The following is a 24,830-nucleotide window of genomic DNA, read 5'->3' as shown; positions in this document are numbered from 1 at the left end:
CAGTTGCCAAACAGGGCAGTTGTTAAGTGAGGACTACCTGCATTGTGATTCACAAGCTAATGAAGCTGTGTTTTGTCACCAGAGATCAGATGCCTTCCAAGACCATCAAGAGAACAGCCAAATATCCACTGACGTAAGAAGACAGGCAGAAAAAGTCTAGCATTTAAACCCTGGAACTCACAAGCCTATGCAAAAATAGGCAAATCTTCTGTGTATCTGTGGTTTCATTCTTGTTTGCAGTAAAAAGATGTATCTTGCCCACGTGAGTCTGTGAGCTTTCTGCCAAGCAAATCAAGTCTTGATTAAGATATTAAATGTCTGGAGAGCCACAATTTATAAACGCACCTGGCATGAAGTTTGACACAAGTCAGTTTAAGGATTAGTTTCCTAAGAAACTGTTTTTCTCCTGGATACAAATCTGTCTGGACACAAAGGTCTTTCCATTAGGCAGGTATAGAGGAGATGGCCTTTTCCTTTGTTACTCCCAAGCTATGGAATGCAGCCCTCTGAAGTTTTACTCAGCCTCTTCCTTTTTTTTTTGCTTAGAGAAAAGGAGCTAACATCTTCCCCTTCCGGCAGGTCTAATAATTTAAACTCATTTTACAATATGGTAAGTGTTTACATTTTATCCTTTTTGGTTTGGAACTGTTTCAAGTTTTATTCTTTTTACAACTGCTAGCTCTATGAGCAGAGTCAGCTATCAGAAATAAAAAATACTTGCATACATACTTTATACACCTGACTAACTCATTCATAATTCACTCACAGCCTAAAGTGGGTTCCCAATCTCTCCCTTTTTAGAATTCACCCCAACTGAAGTTGATGTGGTATATGCACACGCATATATTTATCACCTACCTCAGTGACAGTGATAGATAAATCAAGACTATTTATAGTTTGCAGTTTTTCCAAGGTATTACAGAACTTCTGCATGGGAGTCACAGTATGCTTCTGAAAGTCAATGTTCACTCTAAAGGCAAATATCAGACATAATGAACAAAATGCAGTCATTAATCTTCTACAATCTAAAGGCATCCCTTCAATAAGTCACCTTTGGAGCTATTCCAGAAAGATAGCCCATGGACCCTGTTATATATATATCCCCATTACCAGGATAAAAACATTTAGATAAACTGTTTAAATAAATCTGTAAGAGTTACAGGCGTGCGAAAACTTTTACCAGCTTGATGGGGGTTGGAAGAGCGAGTATGGGGAACCCCACACTCCCTTCACCGTATCTCTGCATTTCTGTGCTGGATGTGCAGCCCTTTCAGTTCCTATGTAAAGGATGGAACATTCTACCATTCCTTCCACTGAATTGTTTCTTGCCTATGACTACTGACAAACTTTTAAATACCGAGCTGGTGCAGACAAAACTGGAGTAGGAAGCATCCATCCATCCATTATTCAAATTTTGTTACTGCCCATCTCCCTCAAAAGAAGGACTCTGGGCGGTCTGTCTGTCTGTTTCTCTGTCTGTCTGTCTGTCTGTCTGTCTGTCTATCTATCTATCTATCCATCTATCTATCAAATTTATATACCACCTATCTCACTACGGAAGTGACTCTGGGCAGCTTACAATAAATTAGGGCTTACAATAAATTTGTGTCAGAAGGTGCCTGATCAGGCAGAAAAGTCATCTGCCACGTTCTTGGACACTGCAGGCCTCTTCTCCATTTCAGAGTTCCCCATCACTCAGTCTTTTCTTTAATTTTCTTTTAAACCTGATTTCTTATTAGAATTCCACAAACTATATTTTCGCCCAGCTTAAGCGTTGCTGAATTAAAGCAAAACAGCTTCCCTGGAAGATAAGGAACCTAATCCAGTTTCCTAACAACATACCTCGTGCTCCTTAGAATGGTGCTGGCTCCTCCGGCCATTTTCCCCTCTATTTCCTCTGGGGAATGTACATTCAGTTCAAATGGAATCCTTAGCTGTGCCATTTTAAGGGCGAGGTACACTGCAGGATGTGTTTTGAAACATTCCATAGGAATCCGAGAAAATTCTACAAAAGCTCTAAGTTAAAAAAAATTAAGAATAAAATTGTATCCTAGGGATTAGAGCTAAGCAACTACTGCAAAAATGAACTTACTACTCAGATCTGTACAATACCATGATTTCAAGAGGACACTATAAATACGTCAACTTTCTTAGTCTACATCACTGGAAACAGGAAACAGTAATCTAATCAACAAGATTCTTCAAGCACACTTTAAGCTATCTGCACAGACGAACTCTACAATGAGTAAGCACCCCAACTTGAAGTCACAAACACAAAACAGTTGCATCTCAGCTGGGAAATACAACAAATAGTTGCCAGCTGATCTGTTAACGGCTAGACTGAAAACAGGTCCTACCCCATTCACAGATGGTGAAAGAGAGGGAAAGGAAATGAAGGGTAAAGTGAGGTACGACATTGTTCGTAGAGGAATTTTCCCATCAGCTGTTGCCCGATGCTATTTCATCCTCCAGGATTCCCATGGAAATGCAGAAAACCAAAGCATGACTATCAGGAGGATTCTTCTAGCTACTGATGGAACTACTGTAAAACTGGAGAATTAGCAACAAGCAAAAGGGAAAGGGCACCAGAAAAGGGGCAATTCGTATTTCATTATTTTCTGTTGTTTCCTGCCGTAATAGTAACAAGGACCACCACAATACAAAGATCTGAGAATTCTCAAAACATTCCCAGCTGATAGGTAAAGTGATTTTATGTTTGACACAATTCTGGGAGGGGTGGAAAAGAAAGACTGATGAATGTAGAAGAGCTATGATGACTCCGCTCCCTGAAACTCTTTTACCCTAGTTAAGGCAGCTGTTTCGGAAGGCAAAAGTTCAGATAACTTCCGATGGGGGTAGGGAGCTTGACGGTGGTGGTGCTCCTCTTCTCTATCCCTTCCAACTTCATCCTTCCTTTAAACAATGCTGCTAGGGTTCTGCTCCCGACACTGCCACAAACAGCAGGTTTTTGGGGGGAGGTGTCATGAAAAGGGTAGAACTGCCATCAGCACAATATTCCACCTCTCTTGCTCCTGAAACAAGTCAAGTCATTCTTATTACCAAGACCACCAAAATAAATACAAAAGTACTGCTGTCCTTCAAATTTCCATTTGAAGTCAGCCCTAGTACCTCATGTCCAGAATTTCACTTCTTGAGACCCTCAGTGTTAAAAAGAATGTAAGCCTATTTCTAACAGCTTTTGACTATGAAGGTATGCTTTAAAGTCCAAGGTTTTCTAGTGGTCGGAGGGGGACTGCAGAGCTCTGTGCAGCTGCCTAGGCTACCACTGACTGGTCAGAAGATCATAGCCAAAACAAGTAAAATGCTCAAGGTGAAAACCCGCAAATCCACTTACTTGGTTCCATCATAAACAATGGATTTGACTTGACCACATTGTCTGAACAGGGATTGCAGCTGCTTATAATACAGAAAGCCATAGGGAGGAATATTCTTTAACTGTTAGGAAAAATAAGTATGCACCTTCAGAAAGGTTGTATTTTGACATTTTAAAAACAAGCTTTTAACAATATTTTAAAAATAATAACACAAATCATTCTTAAATCATTCTTCAATATTTATACATTTTGAGACAGATTACCAAGGCAAATGTCACTGACATTAATTCCAGACTGAAATGTGAAATCTAGCTCTCCTCTCTCCTGTGGCCGACCTTCTACCAGCATCACAGGTTCTGCCATCTCTGTACTTACTACTTCCTACCAGAAGAATATATTGCCTCTTGGCTCCCATGTAAGGTTTTACTGGTTCCGTTTTTTTCTTTGTTCCCAATCTCAATTCCTCCTAGATTTTGGCCCTTTCCACATATTCTTCTTTTAATCCACTATTAGTGGACTTGAAATGGACTGGGAAGTGGAGCAGCTATGTATGCTGTAGCCATGAAAATATATGTCATAATAAATACATTAAAGAGCCACAAGATTCTTTGTTACATTGGCCACAAAAGATTAATGCAGCTACCATGTGGAAATTTACAAACCCATTGTGAGAGCCACTTAAAACTTAATTTACATACCATCACCGTTGTTTTGGGATCTCTGCCTGACAATTCCTTCACAGCAACTTCTTCATCATGGTGCCCAAAAGTAAAGTAATTTGGATAGAAAGCACCAGCCATTACCACCTTAGAAATAAGAGGGAGTAAGTTGCCGTAAAAGGGGCAGTTTCCTTTTAGCAAACCCTTTCTTCCTACTGCAATTACTTGTATATGATCATGTGATCCACCCTCCCATCCCCAGTTCCATGCTTTTGCTCCTCTAACTTACGTATGTTTTATCCCCTTGGCTGCCCAATACCCTAGAGCAGTGTTTCTCAACCTTAGCAACTTTAAGCTATGTGGACTTTAATTCCCAGAATTCCCCAGCCAGCCATGCTGGCTAGGGAATTCTGGGAGTTGAAATCTACACAGCTTAAAGTTGGCCAAGGTTGAGAACCAGTGCCCTAGAGAGCCTACTTGGTGGTGACATCTCTGTCTGGAATGCCTCCTTAAAATATGAGGATGCTTGTTTCATTGTTTCATGCTACACCTACTAAATGGTAAGTATGCATGTGTGAAAGTCTTGTAACAGACCCAACGTTCAGTTACGGAGCACACATTGTTAAGCAGAAGATGCAGGTCTGATGTTTGGGCATCTGTAACAAGGAAAGGGTGGTCTCAGTTAGGAGCAGGGAAAGTCTGAGCCCAAGGAAAATTGCAGCCACTCATTGAAGGACCTTTTTGTACCTGGAGGAGAGTACTACTATATGTAGCTCTTTGAGCTCCTGGGAGGAAAAGTGGGATATAACTGTAACAAAGGAACAGTACAAAACACTAAACCATGCAAGTTAATTGCATTCATACACACACAAACACACATCTAGACAAATAAAGAGCTCAAATTTAAAGTCTAAAAACAAGAAAATTATGACCACAAAATCCATGTATCTTTATTTTAATCATAGTTTTGTCTGTGTGTTTCTAAACTGTACCATTACAATACAAAAGGAGTAGTAAACATACTCAAAGCCACACTCTGCAATTAACCTGTGTTTAAGTCTCAGCAGGTTCATGAATATTTTGAATATCCCTTTAAACATTTCTAATATAACCAACTCTCACCTGCAAAATAAAACGCTGCTTATATATGTGCTCATGATCCATGATGCGAGAATGAGTGTTGACGTGCATATTGAACATGCCAACTCTTTTTTTCAACTCCTCATACAATTCAGCCACCTAAAAATTGTAAAACCGTTTTAAAGCACATGAGGACCTAAAAAATAAAGGTGCATGAAGATAAAACACTTGTATGAAACAAATTCTCACATATTTATGTCCTAGGCTTTTGCTGATAACCTGCTTAGTATTATCTGTACAATAGATTGAGGTAATCCAAGAGCAGCCTTCCCACATCCCGGTGCCTCCCAGATGTGTTATGTTAGTAATTTCCAGAATTCCTAGCCATCTTCCATTAAGATCCGGGGTTCTCCGTGATATGATTTGGAAGTTTTTTGCTGAATACTGTACAACATGAGCTTTGTGTGGTGGAAGTAAAGCAAAGCAAGTATGGAGAACGAACAGGATGCTTAGCCAACAGTTCAACACTGAGTAGAGGTAAGTGATATCCCCTTGGTTGTTTCATGCATTTTAGTATACAGTAATAATCCAAGGTGTGCTTATAGTGGTTAGATGTGTGTTGATTGAGGACATGAACGCACGTGTACTTTTGTTTGCATATCATGCATTGTTACCTAAGATCATGAATGATTTGTAGTTATGCAGGCTGAATGATTCAACATGGAACGTAGGTCTGAAAATTATGTAATTGTGTTTGACATGGAAAATGGAGTTGAAGATACATAGCAAAAAACTAGAGTCAATAGTTGAATGTGTGCATCTTGGCAGAATGTTTACCGAAGACACAGGATAGATGGAGAAATTTTAATACATACAGATGGTGGTAAAAAAGCAGTGGGTAGCATGTGGCCTGCTGCAGGAATAAATTATTGTCAAAAGAAGCAAAAATGGCTGTGCGTAAGCATGCTTCTGCCCACTTTATGATATGGAAATATGACTTGAGAATGTTAAGAGAAATATAAAAGTAAGTTGAAAGGCCATGTAGTCTGTTAGTCCACTCCATTACTAGAAGAGAGAGGGGAGATCAGGGGAACAAGAAGCGGGAACTGGAAGCCCTAAAAATATCAGTCTGTATTTTCTCTTTCATCCTGCTACCCTTTAAAGCTTCTGGAATTCAACTGCTACTAAGTGCTATAGTAACCTTAGTAACAAAGGATGATTCAGAAGTATCCATGAACAGTCCTTTTTAGTTACTTATAGCAGGAACATGCAGCTTTGTTAAGCATTGTCATGCCATTTCAGTCAACAAATTGTAATTTTCCCTTTATACTCCACTTTAATAGAATTTAACTGAAATAATATATGATTGTTGGTCTTACCTGAATGTGGTTCCTATCTCTTGGCCTTGAATAAGCCTACCTTTTCTCAGGAGAAAAGCTATTCTTGGAAGCTAAATGCAATGGGAAAGTAACTTTGCTTGAAAGGAACAAGGGTCTATGCCTATATCCTTGGGGTACTAGCTTCAAACTTTTATATTAAAGAGCAGGAGGTGAGAAGCTTATCTGTTATATTTTTTATTAATTAAACATGGTACAGATAGCAATGCCAATTATGCTAATCACTGTTTTATTATTTTATATTAATGTTATTTTCCTATGTATTTTTCTTTATATTTGCTTGCATGTACATAAAGAATTCCCCTTCATGGATCACTGATGCCAAAGAAGCTGAAGTTGACCGGTTCTATGAAGACCTACAACACCTTCTAGAACTAACGTCAAAAAAAGATGTTCTTTTCATCATAGGGAATTGGAATGCTAAAGTAGGAAGTCAAGAAATAACCAGAATAACAGGCAAGTTTGGCCTTGGCGTACAAAATGAAGCAGGGCAAAGGCTAAGTTTTGAGTTTTGTCAAGAGGGCACACTGGTCATAGCAAACACTCTTTTCCAACAACACAAGAGATGACTCTACAGATGGACATCACCAGATGGTCAATACCGAAATCAGAATGATTATGTACTTTGCAGCCAAAGATGGAGAAGCTCTATACAGTCAGTAAAAACAAGACCTGGAGCTGACTGTGGTTCAGATCATGAGCTTCTTATTGCAAAATTTAGGCTTAAATTGAAGAACGTAGGGAAGAGCACTAGACCATTCAGGCATGACCTAAATCATGTCCCTTATGAATATACATGGAGGTGATGAATAGACTTAAGGGATTAGATCTGGTAGACAGAGTGCCTGAAGAACTACGGACGGAGGTTCGTAATATTGTACAGGAGGCAGCAACTAAAACCCATCCCAAAGAAAAAGAAATGCAAGAAAGCGAAGTGGCTGTCTGATGAGGCTTTACAAATAGCTGAGGAAAGAAGGAAAGTGAAAAGCCAGGGAGAAAGGGAAAGATATAACCAACTGAATGCAGATTTCCAAAGAACAGCAAGGAGAGATAAGGCCTTCTTAAATGAACAATGCAAAGAAATCGAGGAAAACAATAGAATGGGGAAGACTAGAGATCTCTTCAAGAAAATTGGAGATATCAAGGGAACGTTTTGTGCAAAGATAGGCATGATAAAGGACAAAAAATGTAGGGTCCTAGCAGAAGAGATTAAGAAGAGGTGGCAAGAATACACAGAAGAACTATACAAGAAAAATCTTAATGTCCCTGATAACCACGATGGTGTGGTCACTGACCTTGAGCCGGACATCCTAGAGACTGAAGTCAAGTGGGCCTTAGGAAGCATTACTAACAACAAAGCTAGCAGAGATGACAGTATTTCAGCTGAGCTATTTAAAATCCTAAAAAATGATGCTGTTTAAGTGCTGCACTCAATATACCAACAAATTTGGAAAACTCAAAAGTGGCCACAGGATTGGAAAAGGTCAGTTTACGTTCCAATTCCAAAGAAGGGCAATGCCAAAGAATGTTCAAACTACCGTACAATTGCACTCATTTCACATGCTAGCAAGGTTATGCTCAAAATCCTACAAGCTAGGCTTCAGCAGTATGTGAACAGAGAACTACCAGAAGTACAAGCTGGGTTTCAAAGAGGCAGAGGAACTAGAGATCAAATTGCCAATATTTGCTGGATCATGGAGAAAGCAAGAGAGTTCCAGGAAAACATCTACTTCTGCTTCATTGACTACACTAAAGCCTTTGATTGTATGGATCACAACAAACTGTGGCAAATTCTTAAAGAGATGGGAGTACCAGACCACCTTACCTGTCTCCTGAGAAACCTGTATGCGGATCAAGAAGCAACAGTTAGAACTGGACATGGAACCACCAATTGGTTCAAAACTGGGAAAGGAGTATGACAAGGCTGTATATTGTCACCCTGCTTAATTTATATGCAGAGTGAGAAATCATGAGAAATGCCAAGCTGGATGAATCACAAGCTGGAATTAAGATCGCCAGGAGACATATCAACAATCTCAGATATGCAGATGATACCACCGTAATGGCAGAAAGTGAAGAGGAACTAAAGAGCCTCTTGATGAGGGTGAAAGAGGAGAGTGCAAAAGCTGGCTTGAAACTCAACACTAAAAAAACTAAGATCATGACATCTGGTCCCATCACTTCCTGGCAAATAGAAGGGGAAGAAATGGAAGCAGTGACAGATTTTATTTTCTTGGGCTCCAAGATCACAGCAGACAGTGACTGCAGCCATGAAATTAAAAGTCGCTTGCTCCTTGGGAGGAAAGCTATGGCAAACCTAGACAGCATATTAAAAAGCAGAGACATCACCTTGCTGACAAAGGTCCGTATAATCAAAGCTATGGTTTTCCCAGTAGTGATGTATGGCTGTGAGAGTTTATTTACTTACTTATTTTTCAAATTTCTGTCACCACCCATCTCCCCCGAAAGGGGACTCTGGGTGGTTTACAATAAAACTGTAATGGTTGCCTATTCTAAAACACATACATTACAATATAAATAAATCAGTAAAAAATAAATAGATATAAAATACAAAATCCAAGCAGCGCAGATCTTGTTTGTTGGGGAGAGATCTATGATACTAGCCACCCCCACGATGAACTGGTGCCCCTCCCACCCCAAGCGAGGCAGCAGAACCAGGTTTTTAGGTTCTTCCGGAAGTCCAGGAGGGAATGGGCCTGTCTCATCTCTGGGGGCAGAATATTCCAGAGGGCGGGTACCACTGCAGAGAAGGCCCACCTCCTGGACCCTGCCAGGTGGAATTCCCTTACTGGTGGGGTTCGTAGCATGCCCTCTCTGCATGACTGGGTGGGGCGGGTCGATGTTAGGGGGATGAGGTGGTCCCTCAGGTAACCATAAGGAAGTTGGACCGTAAGGAAGGCTGAGCGCCAAAGAATTAATGCTTTTGAACTGTGGTGCTGGAGAAGACTCTTTAAAGTCCCCTGGACTGCAAGGAGGTCAAATCAGTCAATCCTAAAGGAAATCAACCCTGACTGTTCATTGGAAGGACAGATACTGAAGCTGAAGCTTAAATACTTTGGCCACCTAACGCGAAGAAAGGACTTACTGGAAAAGACCCTGATGCTGGGAAAGACTGAAGGCAAAAGGAGAAGAGGACGGCAGAGGATGAGATGGTTAGATAGCATCACCGATGCAACGAACATGAATTTGAGTAAACTCCGGGAGACAGTGGAGGACAGGAAGGCCTGGCGTGCTATGGTCCATGGGGTCACGAAGGGTCGGACATGACTTAACGACTGAACAACAACATAAAGAATCAATTAAGTGCTTTCATAAAGGTGAGAGTAATTGCAGATTGTAAAAATGTGTCCTTTGTTTTGATCTAGTCAGATAGCTAAAACACAGCATGCTGCTAAGACTTAAAGGCACATGAGACAGCACTCCATGTATTTCTCTGAACTCAAGAAATTACATCCTTCTTTTTTTTCCAAATGCAGTTAGAAGAAAAAAGAATACAATCAAATTGGATGGATAGAGACAAAACTCCTGATAATATTGCTTTCCATGGAACTCTAAGACACAGATGGCCACATTGCAAGAGACTGGGGTTTTTTAAAGCCTAAATCAGCCCATAGGGGAACAAGGAAAACAGCCAGAAGTTTTTAACTAGGTGGTGGGGCACTGGAGAAAGATTTTTCCATTGTTCCCCACCCTAAAATTGTTCTGTAAGAATGAAAAAATAATCATGTGACCTGATCAGAGATCTCTTGCATCATCCATAGTTTGGTCTCCAAAGTGAATATGAAAATGCCTGTCCCAAATAAAAACTTTAAAAGCAATTTTATTATACATTTCGATGCTATGGACAACATCCTGGGGATGCAGGTCTGGTTAATCAGGATCACCCTTATCTAAGTCAGATGTGGGGAGCAAGGACCTATACTTTCCATCTTAATGGTATTTGGCCACCAAAGGTAGTACAGGAATGGTCAATAGTGAGGTAACACCACTGGCAGATGAAGCTGGGAAATGTTAACCTGTCTTTGTGGGTTGGGGGGGCGTATTTCTAACCATAAAAAGTAAAATTTTACCATCCCTTCTGAAAAAAACTTGCAAAAATAAAAAGCCTGTCTGAAATTTGGCACATCTACCACCAAATACTGGCAGTGTAAACTAGGAGCTGCAAAAACACAACTAGGTGGCTGCAAAACCTGTAACAAGATGGCCAAGCAATTATTTTTATCATGTGATGAGGGAAGAACAGTGAAACAGCAGAAATTCACCTCTCTAATTCTCTTGATGTGAATGTAGTTAGAACGGCCCCAGTCCAGTTCATCCTAGAGGAAAAAAAGAGAATTAAAAATAAATGTAACAATAAAAATTGTAACCAGAAATTGAAAAAGCAACTTGCGTAACTTCAACTGCTTTTGTTTCTCTACCTTGCCGTCTTTATTTTAAATCTACTAAGATTTTTGTTCCTGTAGTCATCAGCAACCTGCCAGTCGAGCAAAGGATGAAGAACTTTTATTTTTACTCTAGATATAGGCTCTTCTCTGTCCACAGACTGTGTGTTATGTGAGCACCCAAAATTCCAAGATTGTACCACGCAAGGGCCCAATTTTTAGCTGCAGGCTGTTTTATACGTGTAACCAGGATTCCAGAAGCAGGCTAAGTTGTGATGTCAGACCCTCTTTAGCTTCAGTTAAATTTGCCTCTACTCTACAAGCATGATATCTGCAGGTAGGCCTAATCCAAAAGGGAGAAGTCAAAAGAGTCCCAGCTCTCCATAATAATTACTGTTAGATGCATGAAATCCCTTAGAAATCTAGCAACTCAAATTCATGAATGTGCATCAGTGCAGGAAAAGCACCCCCAAAATAGCTTGGCAGTTTACAAAACTTAGAAAAGCTTACCAACCAGCTCCTGCCAAATGGATTAAGACAGGATAGAAATGTTATAATAAACAATCATTTTAAAAGCTCCTATTTGATTAGCTGCTTTCCCTAAAACAGCAGCCACGGTAATATTTTCAATGCTGGAGCAACCCAGTCTGTTCACTACCAAAGCTCCGGATGAGAAATAATCTGGCTAGTCAACATGCACATCAGATGCAATGACTCTTCCTACAAATAGCTGTAAAGATAAAAGGTCTCTCTGAATACCAAGACCAGAATATTTAAACCCATTTACGAGACACAGACCTGTGAATGCTAATCTCATCTCCTACAATTGGATATGAGTTCCCCTCAGTTTCACCTCCTTTCTAAATTTAGGACGTTAATCCAGCACTTTGAAAGATCGGCCCAGCGCTACTGAAAGAGGCAGAAGGAGAATATCCGCTCCACCACAGTATACATTATTGTAAACCGCCCAGAGTCCCTCTCTCGGGGGGAGATGGGCGGTGGCAAATTTGATAAATAAAATAAAGTAAAAATAAACATAGTACACTTGATCAATTACACATCCAAGCTAAAAACAAGATTACCAGTGAAACTAACCTTTGGATGTCTAAGCTTTCCTTTTTGCCTCTTTTCTTGCCATTCCTAACATCAACAACAAAAAAGTCATGATGTAATTTGTAACTGACCTTGAAGCAGCATATTCCATGCACACTATCCAAAATTCTATGTCAAATAGCTCTGATTTTTATTTACATGGAAAATATTTTTATGTAGCCCTTTAATTTAAATTTTTAAGGACGGTTTGCAGGAGCTCATTAAATAGCAATAATCACTAAAGAAAAAGAAAAATAAATACATGCAGGTCATATCACAGAGAAATCCCTGTTTACTCCAGTAACCTAATATATAAAAGAAGGGACAAGGGAAATTAGTTACCTTAAATGCATCAACAATTGCAATGCAATCACTTTTGCTATTCCCAGAAAAATGTAGCTTGTTCCTGTAGAGCAACAAGAGGTCTAAAATGCATATATTCCTTTATATTGTTTTCTCTATACTAATTCTTTCTGTTTTGGCCAACCCTTTTATTCTAAGGGTACCGAAAGAATACGTATATAATAAAACATATTTTGCTTGTGGAATTATTTACAGAGTTGCATCAAGAAAGAAAAAAGTCGAGCCAACAACAGAACTCGGAAACAGCAGAAACAAACAGCCTGTAAAGCATTTGGATCTGAGACGGAGTGCTTCAGAACATGCGGGAGCAAGAACACAGCACCTGTCTGAGACAGCGGAAACTGATGTGGCTGTTTTAAAGAGTAGGAGAAGTCCTCTGTTTCCATACATTTCAAAGCACTTCTACTAAACTGAATCTGAAGCATTGCACAGCCCTAGGTACACTACCTTGTATCAAGGGTTTATATTGTGAAGCTCCATGTCCTAATATGATTCTAGTTATAACCAAGCTTAGGTACAGGCAGCTATAACAACTGTATAATCCTCCTCTGATTACCCCTCTTATGCTTGCCTTCCCCTTCTCTATTGCTTCCCTTTATGGAATTTTAAAATGGTTAGAGCCTTGGAGCAAATTTCATGAAAAACAGTAGTATGCATGCACACACACGCACGCAAATAAGTAACATGAAAAGATCGAATTTCAATAAATCAGTTGGTGGCTTTAGGGAAAATACCTGTATCCATCAAGATGTTGCCTGAAAGGTATTACAAAGAAACTCTTCAAAGAGAGGGATGCAGCTGCAACAAAGAAGGAAAAGAATTAACATTTATTGCTAAAAACTGTATTTTGCCTTTCTATCGCAAGAAAGGCAGAGGACACAAGTTTTAGTTTTATTTCCATGTCCAATGTCCAGAAGCTGTATACTCTAATTATCAGATACAGGGGACTAATGGAAGTATTTATATATGCAAATATGTGCATCCTTCCCTCATTACATCACTATCTCCCTTCCATCACCATTGATTTTAACAAAATTCCCAGTGGCTGTTGTCATCCGGAAATCTCTAGTGGCCTTCAGGGCCACTGCTCCACAAGTGGCCAGTTGTGAGACCATTTTTCAAGTTGGGTTCCCGAGAACAGCTGGGAGTGTTGCTACTGTACCAGCCTCCCTGCTGTGTAGCAACCTCCCTGCCTGAGCTACTGGAGGCCATCTCAGGACTGGTGATGAAGTTCCCCAGACTTATGGTTCTGGGGGACTTCAAACTGCCACCCCTGGGACACGTCTTGGAGGTGGCTCGGGAGTTCATGGCTACCATGGGCCTGTCCCAGATTCTTCAGGACCCAACTTGGGACAGCGGCCTCATCCTGGACTTGGTTTTGTCAGAGCAGTGGCAATGTGATCTGAAGGGAGAGTTACATCTGTCCCCCTCTGTAATGGTCAGATCACACCCTGGTAGCCTTGAGTTTCTCTTATGCCACCCCCCTCCACAGGGAGGCAAGGCCCATTCAATTGGTCTGCCTTCGATGACTGATGGACCCGATGGAGTTTCAGAGGGAGCTGGGGGTTACACCCAAGGACCTGCTGCACAGTTCAGTGGAGGCCCTGGCTGCTGCCTGGAATGAGGCGGCAGCAGTGGACTTGGGCAAGATTGTCCCTGTGCAAACTCTCTTGTCCCATCGAACCTGACACTCCCCATGGTTTATGGAGGAGCTGAGGGTTCTGAAGAGGATTAAGAGACATCTAGAGCGCTGCTGGAGGAAAACAAGGACCAAATCCAACTGAACACAAGCTAGAGCTGCTATTAGCTAGAGCCGCTTGTGGCGGTAAGAGTGGCAAAACATATTTCTCCGCTCTTATTGCATACGCAGAATGCCGCCCAGTGGCCCTGTTTATGGTCGCTCAATCCCTTTTGGGAAAGGTGGGCCCAGTGACCCACCTTCAGGGCCGCACAGAGGAGTTTTCTGTGCACCTGGAGGATAAAATTGCTCGGATTCATTCCAAGTTGGACTCCAAGCATGAGGCATGGTCTGTGGAGATGCCTGGGGAATGTACTTACCCAGTTATCTGGGAACAGTTTGATCCTGTTGGGCCCGAGGAAGTGGACAGGGTCCTCCAGAGTATAAATGTCACCACTTGTCAATTAGATCCATGCCACTCCTGGCTGGTGAAGGCAGCTCAGGTGGTGATGTGTGGCTGGGTCCAGGCAATGTTAAGTACATTCTTGGGAGAGGGGGTGTTCCTGGCTCCTTTAAGGAGATGCTGGTGCACACTCTCCTCAAGAAACCATCGCTGGACCCTACTGTACTGGACAATTTTCATCCAGTCTCCCATCACCCCTTCTTAGGGAAGGTGGTTGAGAAAGCAGTGGCATTACAGCTCTAGAGGATTCTGGATGAAACAGCTTATTTAGACCCCTTCCAGTCAGGTTTCAGACCCGGATATGGGACGGAAACAGCACTGGTCACACTTATGGATGACCTCTGGCAGGAGCAGGATGGGGGCAGTGCATCCATCCTTGCTCTTTTTGACCTCTCAATGGCTTTCGATACCATCGACCATAGTATCCTTTTGGGGAGACTCAGAGAGTTGGGGGTGGGCAGCGTGGTTTTGCACTGGTTCACCTCCTTCCTCCAGGGCTGGTCCCAATTGGTGGTGATAGATCTGACCCATGGCCCCTCCTTTGTGGGATGCCGCATACTCTTTCTGCTCCTCTTCAACATCTACATGAAACCATGGGTGAGATCATCCATCACCATTGGATGAGGTATCATCAATATGCTGATACCCAGTTATACATCTCCGTCCCAGGTGTTGTAAGTGATGCTGTGACCACCCTCTCTTGGTGCCTGGGGGCTGCGGGGGTCTGGATGGGGAACAACAGGCTTCAGCTGAACCCTGGTAAGATGGAGTGGCTGTGGGTTAATGGCTCCCCTGTATCCAAGAATTTACCATCTTTAGCTCTGGATAGGGTTGAACTGCCCCAAACAGACCCAGTGCAGAATCTGGGGGTCCCCCTGGACTCACGATTACTGCTCAAAGAGCAGGTGGCAGTCGTGGCCAGGAGGGCCTTTGCTCAACCATGTTATGCGCCAGTTACACCCTTTCCTCAATTGGGAGGCCCTCCAAACCGTCACTCATGCTCTGGTCATCTCCCGCATAGACTATTGCAATGCACCCTACATGGGGCCACCCTCGAAGAGTATCCAGAAGCTACAGCTGGTCCAGAATGCAGCCGCACAGGCGATTTTAAGTGCCCCAAGATTGGCACCTGTAACATCTTTGCTGCACGAGCTGCATTGGGTGCCAGTTTGCTTCCAAGTCCAATTCAAGTTGCCGGTTATTATCTTTAAAGCCCTACATGGCACGGATCCTGGTTATCTGAGGGACTGTCTCACCCCCATTTCATCAACCCATCCCACCCAGTCATGCAGAGAGAGCATGTTGCAGACCCCATCTACAAGAGAATGCCGTCTGGCGGGGTCCAGGAAGTGCGCCTTCTCTGCAGTGGCTCCCACCCTTTGGAACATTCTTCCCCCAGAGGTGAGACAAGCTCCCGCTCCCCTAACCTTCTGGAAAAAGTTGAAGACCTGGCTCTGCCATCTCACTTGGGGCAGGGAGGGGAGTAGTCATTCTTGGGGGTGGCTGGCGCCTTAAAGTGGTCCTCATATATACATGAATTGAATTAGAACTTTTAACTGCCATCTGAATTCTATTTTATACTTATATCTTGTATTTCTACTTACATTTTATGTATTATTGTGGTTTTATTTTAATTTTTTAGCTTTATTGTAAACTGCCCAGAGTACCTCTCTCAGGAGGAGATAGGCGGTGGCAAAATTTGATAGATTGATAGATAGCACTGATTTTAACAAATTTCTTTCATCAGTTTCAGTACATTATTTTCAGCCATTTTATTTTTCTATTAGGTGGCTCTTCTGCTACAAGCATGCATTCCTGGGTTTAAAAATCTACCTTTTTCTTATTTTTCTATTGTGATCAGTTTGTAATTTATTACTAGGGTGAGGATTTCTATGACATGTCATATTTTTTCTGGAACCTTTATTTGAATTTATAAGTAAGTTAAAACATGTTTTAGAGTAATCTGGTATTAGATGCTTTTTATTTTGCCTGAAAAGTAATATTTCGACTTTTTAAAGGTGTTATGTCATATTTCTGCTTAATTTTGTAACAAATGCCATATTTTGGTCATTGGCGACCCTCCTGATAAGCCAGCAAGTTCAAGCCAGCAAAGAAAGTGAGAATTTGCCTGTTTTTTTTTTAATTATTATTTTTCTTATTCACTCCCCAACTCAGGGGAGAGGTAGGTAGGTGTGTGTGTGTGTGTGTGTGTGTGAGTGTGAGAGAGAGAGAGAGAGAGATGGGAACAAAGGCTTCTCCCTTGACCTGGCCTGAAAAAAAAGGTGAGAATTTGCCTATTTTTTTTCTTTTTCTTATTAGCTCCCCAACTCAGGGCTCTGTTTGTGTTCGAGGTGGTGGAGTCACGTGAGAGCTGGTCTGATTTCAACATGCCTAAAAGTAGATGTTCAGCGAGTGTGAAATTACGGCGTCTTGTTCAAGAACTTGGGAGCAGATTTTCAGTAGCGATGGTGATACTTTGTTTTGTAAATTGTGTGAAGTTAAGGTATCGGCCCAAAAGCCTTTTAATATTCAACGGCATTGTGACACCACGAAACACAAGAGTTGTTTAGCGAGATTTACCTTCACTGAGAACAGGCAACGTCTCCTTTTCGAGAGAGCTGCTTCTTCAACTGCAGGTTCCTCAAATACCCAGTCAGAATTTTGTAAGGATCTCTGTACAGTGATGGTTACTTCAGATATTCCCTTAAGGAAATTAGGTAGTGGTAGCCTCAGGCATTTTTTGGAGAAGTACACCAGTCACCCGATTCCAAATGAATCAACTCTAAGGAAAAATTACGTCTCTGCCTGCTATGAAGGTGTGTTAGGAAAAAGAAGATCTGCTGTTGACAACAAGAAGATAAGGGTTTCAATAGATGAAACGAGTGATGTAAATGGAAGATATGTAGCCAGTGTTGTTACTGGCACTCTGAAATGTGACAAGCCTGGTGAAGTATTTCTTCTAACATGTGAAACTCTACAAAAAGTAAACAATGCCATTATTGCTATGCTCTTTGACGATTCTGTGAAACTGCTCTGGCCGGATGGTGTAAAAAGGGGAAATATCCTTCTCTTTGTAACAGGTGCTGCTCCATACATGACTAAAGCAGCCAAGGGACTTAAACTTCTTTATCCAAAAATGATCCATATCACATGCCTTGTACATGGTTTACACAGAGTGGCCGAAGAGATTCGAAGCAATTATCCTGATGTAGATAATTTCAAATGGGGGGAAAAGTGTTCATTAAAGCTCCACTTTGAGTACAGAAGTTCAAAGAAATTGCTCCTACTTTGGCTCTCCCTCCCCATCCTGTCGTGACATGTTGGGGGACTTGGCTGGATGCGGCTATGTACTATTTCACAGATTATGCTTCCTTGCAGCGGATAGTTAAAGAATTCGACTGTTGTGAATCTTCCTTCATCAAGATTGTGGAAGATTCCTTTTCTGAAACCTTGGCTGGAAACTTAGCATATTATAGGATCTAACTTCAGTGGATTATCAAGAGCAATCACCTGCCTTGAAACCGTAGGAATGGAACTTAGTGATGCACTGAACATTGTAAAACAAACAGAGTGATTTAAAGCAAGCAAAGCGGAAAGTGGCTGAAAAAATTAGCGATAAACAGCAAAGAGTGCTGCAATCTAATCTGGGTTATTCAACACTTTGCAAAATAAGTAATGTTCTAAATGGACTCGAAGCAAAATTTGAAGACTTCGAGCCAGAATTTTCTCCAGATGAGTCTGCTTTTTTCAAATTTGTTCCTATAACCTCTTGTGATGTCGAACGGAGTTTCTCCAGATACAAGAACATACTGGTGGACAACAGAAGGAGTTTTGAGTTTGATAACCTCAAGATGCACATGGTCATCCAATGCAATTCTGCTGTTAATGAAAACTAATCCAGGGATGACCATTTTACTCTCAAAATGTTCACTTGATTCCTTCAATACTGGCACTTCTGCATAGGAAGTGAAGAATAAACCTTTTAATTTGTGTGTGTGTCTGTGTGTGTGTGTGTGTGTGTAAGCACAAATTTTGAAAAACTGGGTGCTAATTTCAGAAAAATTCTAAAGTCATATTTTTGCTTTAAAAGTCGTATTTTTGGTTTAATTGGTCATATTTAAATATTTTAAGGTCATAAATGCTTGCATATTTCTAATATTTTTAGGTCATAGAAATCCTCACCCTAGTTATTACTAACCTGAGAAATGTCTGTATTTGTTGACTCACCTATTATAAGTGTTTCTTCCAGGCATCCAAAGACATGTCCAAGAACTATTAGTTTGCCTAAGTGCTGATTCACAGGTAACTGTGCCAGCACCTTTCCTAGAAAGGTCAGCTCACCGTCATAAGGGTTTCTTTCTTCAGAATAATCATCAACAGCAAGTGCCCCTAACTATTCCAAAACAAAAGCAATGATATTATTAACAGGAGACTGGAGTGCCAATGATCATGACTTTTAAGACTACCTTTAGCATTAGCTAAAGGTTACTTTCAAAGCTTGGTAGCAAATCTCAGGCTAGTGCAATTTGCAGCCCACCATGCTGAATGCACGTATCTAATGACAAAGAGTAGACCTTTTTCTGAAGCACATAGTCTCATTCCGAGACCTGATTTCATTCTTACTTATCCAGAGTAACCTCCCAAAACTTAATTCTGGGACTTGGTTATCCATGCTCAACAGGTGGCACCAGACTGGGCTAGGCTGATTTAAAATGACCCAACATACACGATTTACAAATATTATGGATTATTCAGCTTTTCAGTCCTCCTATTAAGCAAGCATATAGCTGGTTTTGCAAAAGAGCTATGCTTAAAAGAACTAAGTACATTTAACTAATAAAACACCCACCTCTTTAAGGTACAGAATCGTGCGTTCAATATCACTGATCACAGGAGGAGAGAGAGCTGTTGCTAACAAAGCTCTTGGCTCTCCCATATCAAGCAGCTTCACTTTTAGTATAGTAGATTCCAATGGGCAACGCTAAAAGGAAAAATAAAGGGCATGTGTTTGACACTCCACAATTTTGCAAATACTCTTGTGCTTTTTTTTTTTAACAGAAGTTTAAGAAAAGCTATTTGCTTTTAAGCCATGCCCAGCCTATAGATCATCCACACACAGTAACTAATTCCTGGTATGTTTTTTATTCAATAAGCAGGAATAAGGTGAGTGTGAAAGACTATGAGAAGGAGATGGAGGAGTTCAGCTCATATGAGAGGCAGCACACCCAGATGTCTAGAGCTGTGGGAAGGAAATGTTTCGAAGAGACTCTGCCTTAGTTTACTTGCTGTGAGGCTGCCTGGGAACTCAAATTTACAGTTTCCAAGATTATATTATTACCCCTAACTAGTACTAAAGAGCTGAGCAGCAAGATGGAAACCACGTAACTGGCAACCCAAGAAGTGAGAACCACACAACATTCTGTGTTCTATTGGTGTGAATTCTGTGTGGTTCTCACTTCCTGGGTTCTCACTTCCTTGACACTAAATGACAGAAAGTTTTGGCCAGAAGCCCAGCCTCAGCCCTCCAATTGTACACTCTAACAGGATGTGGCTTCCATCTTGCTGCTCAGCTCCAAATGGACAACTACAGCTCTCCAAAACAATACAGTAAGATGGTCAAGATAAAAATGCCACCTGTAAGGATAGATTTTGTAACTGCACAGATGAACACAAAAGCTAAAGTTCCTACAGACTGCAGCAGTCAAAAACCAATACAGGGATATGTCAATAGCTGTGTCCTTTTGAGAATGTGCCTTGACGATGAAGACAACTTTTTACAAATTTGATTGACCACTTCTAGAAAACAAATTCTACAAACCTGTCACCATAGTCTTGATGACAGCAATGCACTCATTACAAGGCTACCCTTGAAAAGGCTACAGAAGATGTACAAAAGTTTTGTACAGAAGGTTACATAACTGGTCCAAAATGTGGCAAATTGGTGCTAATTTATGCAAGGTACATGATTATGTTGGACTCTGAAGAAGCAGGATAAGATGAGTATTGACACTTTTGAACTCTGTTAGAGAAGACTCCTAAGAATACCATGGACAGCCAAGAAAACAAACAAATGGATCATCAAACAAATCAACCCAGAATTCTTAACTTGAGGCACAAATGACCAGGCTCAATTTACCCTACATTAGACACATTATTCAAAGACCCAGCTCTCTGGAAAAGGCTCTGATGCTGGGAAAGGTGGAAGGAAAGAGGACAACCGGCAGCAAGATGGATAGACTCAGTTACAGTGGCAACGAGTGCACTGTTGGAAGACCTGAAAGACCAGTTTAGTGAAAATCATGGAGAAAACCTATCTATGTGGTCGCTATGAGTTGAAAATGACTTGATGGTGCATAATTAATTACATGGATTATGTAATGCTTGTACTGAAGTATCTACATTGGTATTAATCCTGGAAAGCCTTAAATTGTTTCCGGTCTGAGTATATGAAGAATCTCTTCTCCCATTACAAACTTTTCTACATTGAGAATTGTGCTAACTATAGGGCCAATTTATTACATAATGAAGCATTAAAATATTATCTAGGCTTCTTGCAAGCCAATTGTAGATGGTACTCACACACCTGATACAACCTGATCAAGCAGGATGTGTTACAAGCAAAGGGTTGACAATCTGAGAGCATTACTAATTTTAAATTTAAGTAAGATTAAGATGTAATTTTATTGGATGCAAAGAAGTTTTTTATAGTAACATTTAATTTTGTGTGTGTCTATGTGTACGTCTGTGTGTGTGTATAAACATTTTCTTTTCATCAGGAATTGATAAAATGGATTACACCTTTTTACTGGGAACATTATATAGCAGAGACTATTTTCTTTTATTGTTTGTTATGGGTTTGGAACCTTGAGAAGGCACAATGAGGCACAACAGGCGAAAGGGACAGGTCAGCAGGCTCTAGGAAATGGTTTGTACTATGTGAACCCCAGTCTAAAGAATAATAATAATAGTAATAATAAAAAAAAAAAAAAAAAAATTAAACTTGCAAGCTGCCAAACACGATTTTCAGTGGCTCAGTGCCATGAGAACACTTCAAAGCACTACCTAAATTTTTACAGAAAGGTATGTGGAGGCTTTACATGCCTTTTCTCAGTCAACTTGTTACGATCAGTGAATTAAAAAAAAATCAAGTAAACGACAGAAAAAAATTATCTTTCAGAGCTTTCTATTACCTGACTTAGGTAACAATTGTTTACTGATGGCTTAGTTATAACCAAACATTGTATGTTTTCTGTATCAACTGTTCCTAAGAATGTCAGAATCTAAAACTGTCCTTTTATCATCCTTTGATGGGTTATCAATGAGTTCTCATCAGTTCCTGTGACTGGACATTCTTAAACACAGTGGCAACTCTTTTGTGGTCACCAGAATTATAATTGGTCTTCCCAGTTTAAAGACATGCAAATGGTGTACGTTATTCTTACCATCATCTCAGGAATAGTGTTCTCCGGTATATAGCTTGCCCAGAAGTCTTTGTATACTAGTCTGTAGCAGTATCCTTTAGAGACACGGCCAGCTCGACCTTTACATTAAAGAAAAATCTTCAGCACTTGCACTGAAAAGCTGCAATACCACTTACACTTAGTAATGGTGGCAGGGACCAGTGTTTGAACACACTGGTTGCCTGTTAGCAATCAAAACCTCAACACTCCATTCCAAAAGTTCTGATGGGTAGCAGTGCATTAAGATGAACCTACAATATCAACTCCAGTAGATGACAGGCTCAATAAACTGTGGTACTTTTCATTATTAGCAAACCATTCCACAGTGCAATGACTGTGAGATAATGATTTAAGATATATTGTTACAAGTCACAACATTTTTAAAAATTTAATACAGGATAATTTAAATTTAACACATTTCAGGAATACTATTGCCCTTAAGCATAAGTCACTGTACTGCAAACGTACAATTACAGAATCGCTGAGTTGGAGGGGACCTTGGAGTTGGTCTTCCAGTCCAACTCCCTGGCCAGTGCAGGAATCCTCATACCACTCAGGACAAGTGGCTGTCCAATCTCTTCCAGGAATGGAGCACCCAGGACTTCAGGAGGCAAGCTGTCCCACTGCTTAATAGCTTTTACAATCAGTTGTCTGAAGCTGAAGACCATCACAATTGTGCCAACCTCTGGATAAAGATTTAATGATGGGGAAGGAACTTCCCCCCCTTATTCCATCACATGCACGCACACACACTATATAGAGAGGTTAAATTGCTTTGTTGTTCAAAGTGGCTTGGCCATCTAATCATCAATGTTTTTATTTCTGAAAAACCTATGTGGTTAAATAACCAGTGGGAAGAGCAAGCACATATGTCTTAATGTATTTCAAGCACTACAGGTAATTGCAGATTAAGTAAATAGCTTCACTGCCACATGTAAGACAGACTCCACACCTAAAATGATTTCCAGGATTGGGGCCTCCAAGAGACCTGGAATTTTATACAATGAAATCCCCTTACCCCTCCTCTGATTGCAGCTATTCTTAGATGCCCAACAAAGCCTCAAACTCTGATAGCTGGTATCTTCATCACAAACCAGATTTCTAGTCAAACAAAAATCAATGACTGTAGAATAAAAGCAAAAGATAAAAACAGATAGGAAATATATTAGAACATTCTGAAGTACTTTAAAAAGAAATTAGATTCAGTTCCACTTTGTTGGAACAGAACTAGGAGTCTTTTATATACAATCTGAAGTAACACAGTTCACGGTTCTCCCAACTCAGTTAAATGAGGGGGCAGAATCCTGAAGTAATAGGATGGAATTATGGAGTAGCAATGGGGGAAAGACAAATACTACCTACTTTAGAATCTTTCCCTGCTAGGGTGACATTGCTTTCCTACAGCCAGATAAATTAAAATAGTGGTTTTAATTATATTGCAATGTTATCTTGAAATCCCTCATGGCTTTCTGTAATTTAACTCAGAAGTATCTCTTGAATTAAGCAAGAGTGTTTTGTAACTTTAATTAGAAGATTCCTTCCTATGACTTCTTTCCATTTAATTGCTTTCTGTTTTTTTTTAGAAAGCAAAACCAGTAATTAAAATGCACATAAAAGAAACAGAAACCAGTTGAGGTACAATTTAATGTTATCACCAATTTAATGTTAATCCCATTCCTGGATTACAGAGTAAAAAGTTAGAAGAAAAAAGCATCTCATTAAAAAGGAACAGCAGTGTTAAAAAACTTCAACAGCTTTCTGATCTCCATTCAATATTCTGCTAAAACTACTTTATCTATTAAGTGAACAAAATCTCCATAAATCTGATTGAAAGAGTAAACAGCTACCCTTCCAAAAGCGCAGAATATAATCTATTGACAAGATTTACTGAATTTCCGATTTGAAAAAAAGGAAGAGGGTGGAGAGAGAGAGAGAACTAGGTATGGCAACATTACTTTGTAAAGTGAATATCAAAGAAATTGATGGGGTTAACCACTCAGATATGTCACTGATTTCCACGGCATATAGCATTCTATCCTTTCTCTGACTTGATCTCTCTGGGTACAATCTCCTGATGCAAGAATGTTAGGAATAACAACATCCCATCAAACGATTATACCATACTTGGTTCAGTGTCACTGATTTCTGCACAACTACGTTAAGACTATGGTCTTGCCTACTACTATCAATGCAATATGTTGACTCTTTTTTCATACAGACTCATCAATGTGATTCTCTATGGACAAGGTTTAATTCACTATTTCCCTTTACATAGCCATTGTTATATGTGTAGGTTGTTTAAGTATGTGTGCACATTTTTCCCTGTATAGTTTCTTTTATTTCTGGTAATTTTTTAAAAATATATATTGTTTTGCACTCTTAATTTTTTTCTCATTTATATATTATACTAATAAAATAAAAAATAAATACAAATGCAAGGTGTTAGAATATTTCATTTGGTGTAATCTGTCCCCTGTATTTTAAAAGTTTCAATTTCTAGCCTAGTTTATTATGAAAAATGTGTGAGTTGACTGTGGAAAACTCATGGAACCGAACAGGTTTTGAGTAAAACTTCCCATAGCTGCTGTAGACTGAAAGTGGTGGAAGCAAGTCTATGACTCTTCTATACAGCCTTATTTTATTTTTTATTTTATTTATTTATAAATTTATTCACTGCCCATCTCCGCCTCGTGGGGGACTCTGGGCGGTTTACAATAAAAATGAAGTTAACATTTAAAACCAACTTATCCTTTGCCTGTCTACAATACTACCATGCATCTCCTGTCCACCCTATAATTTCTGCCCTTTCTTACCTCTTTGGTGTTTGCCAAAGATAACCATAAGCATTGCCTTTAATATTACAAAAACTGAATGAATCTAAACGAATTAAAATTCTTTAT

General features: G+C 40.2%; 1 protein-coding gene across 1 annotated transcript in view; it reads right to left on the bottom strand.

Moving 5' to 3' along the window:
* Positions 1–24,830, bottom strand: part of TDRD9 (tudor domain containing 9) — a 94,821-nt gene that overhangs the window by 17,321 nt on the left and 52,670 nt on the right. Inside the window, exons 15-27 of the mRNA XM_063290390.1 lie at positions 22,949–23,053; positions 21,913–22,010; positions 19,320–19,451; positions 18,698–18,863; positions 13,064–13,127; positions 12,309–12,372; positions 11,970–12,014; positions 10,755–10,808; positions 5,117–5,233; positions 4,034–4,141; positions 3,356–3,456; positions 1,843–2,016; positions 859–970 (exon numbers count right to left, since the gene is read on the bottom strand). Of these exons, the coding sequence (XP_063146460.1) occupies positions 859–970; positions 1,843–2,016; positions 3,356–3,456; positions 4,034–4,141; positions 5,117–5,233; positions 10,755–10,808; positions 11,970–12,014; positions 12,309–12,372; positions 13,064–13,127; positions 18,698–18,863; positions 19,320–19,451; positions 21,913–22,010; positions 22,949–23,053 (1,340 nt within the window). The remainder of the gene's footprint in view (positions 1–858; positions 971–1,842; positions 2,017–3,355; positions 3,457–4,033; positions 4,142–5,116; positions 5,234–10,754; positions 10,809–11,969; positions 12,015–12,308; positions 12,373–13,063; positions 13,128–18,697; positions 18,864–19,319; positions 19,452–21,912; positions 22,011–22,948; positions 23,054–24,830) is intronic.

Source organism: Candoia aspera, chromosome 1, assembly GCF_035149785.1.
Source record: "Candoia aspera isolate rCanAsp1 chromosome 1, rCanAsp1.hap2, whole genome shotgun sequence".
Taxonomy (NCBI): domain Eukaryota; kingdom Metazoa; phylum Chordata; class Lepidosauria; order Squamata; family Boidae; genus Candoia; species Candoia aspera.
Note: the sequence above shows the minus strand (reverse complement) of the source record. Positions and strands in the feature narration are given on the sequence as shown.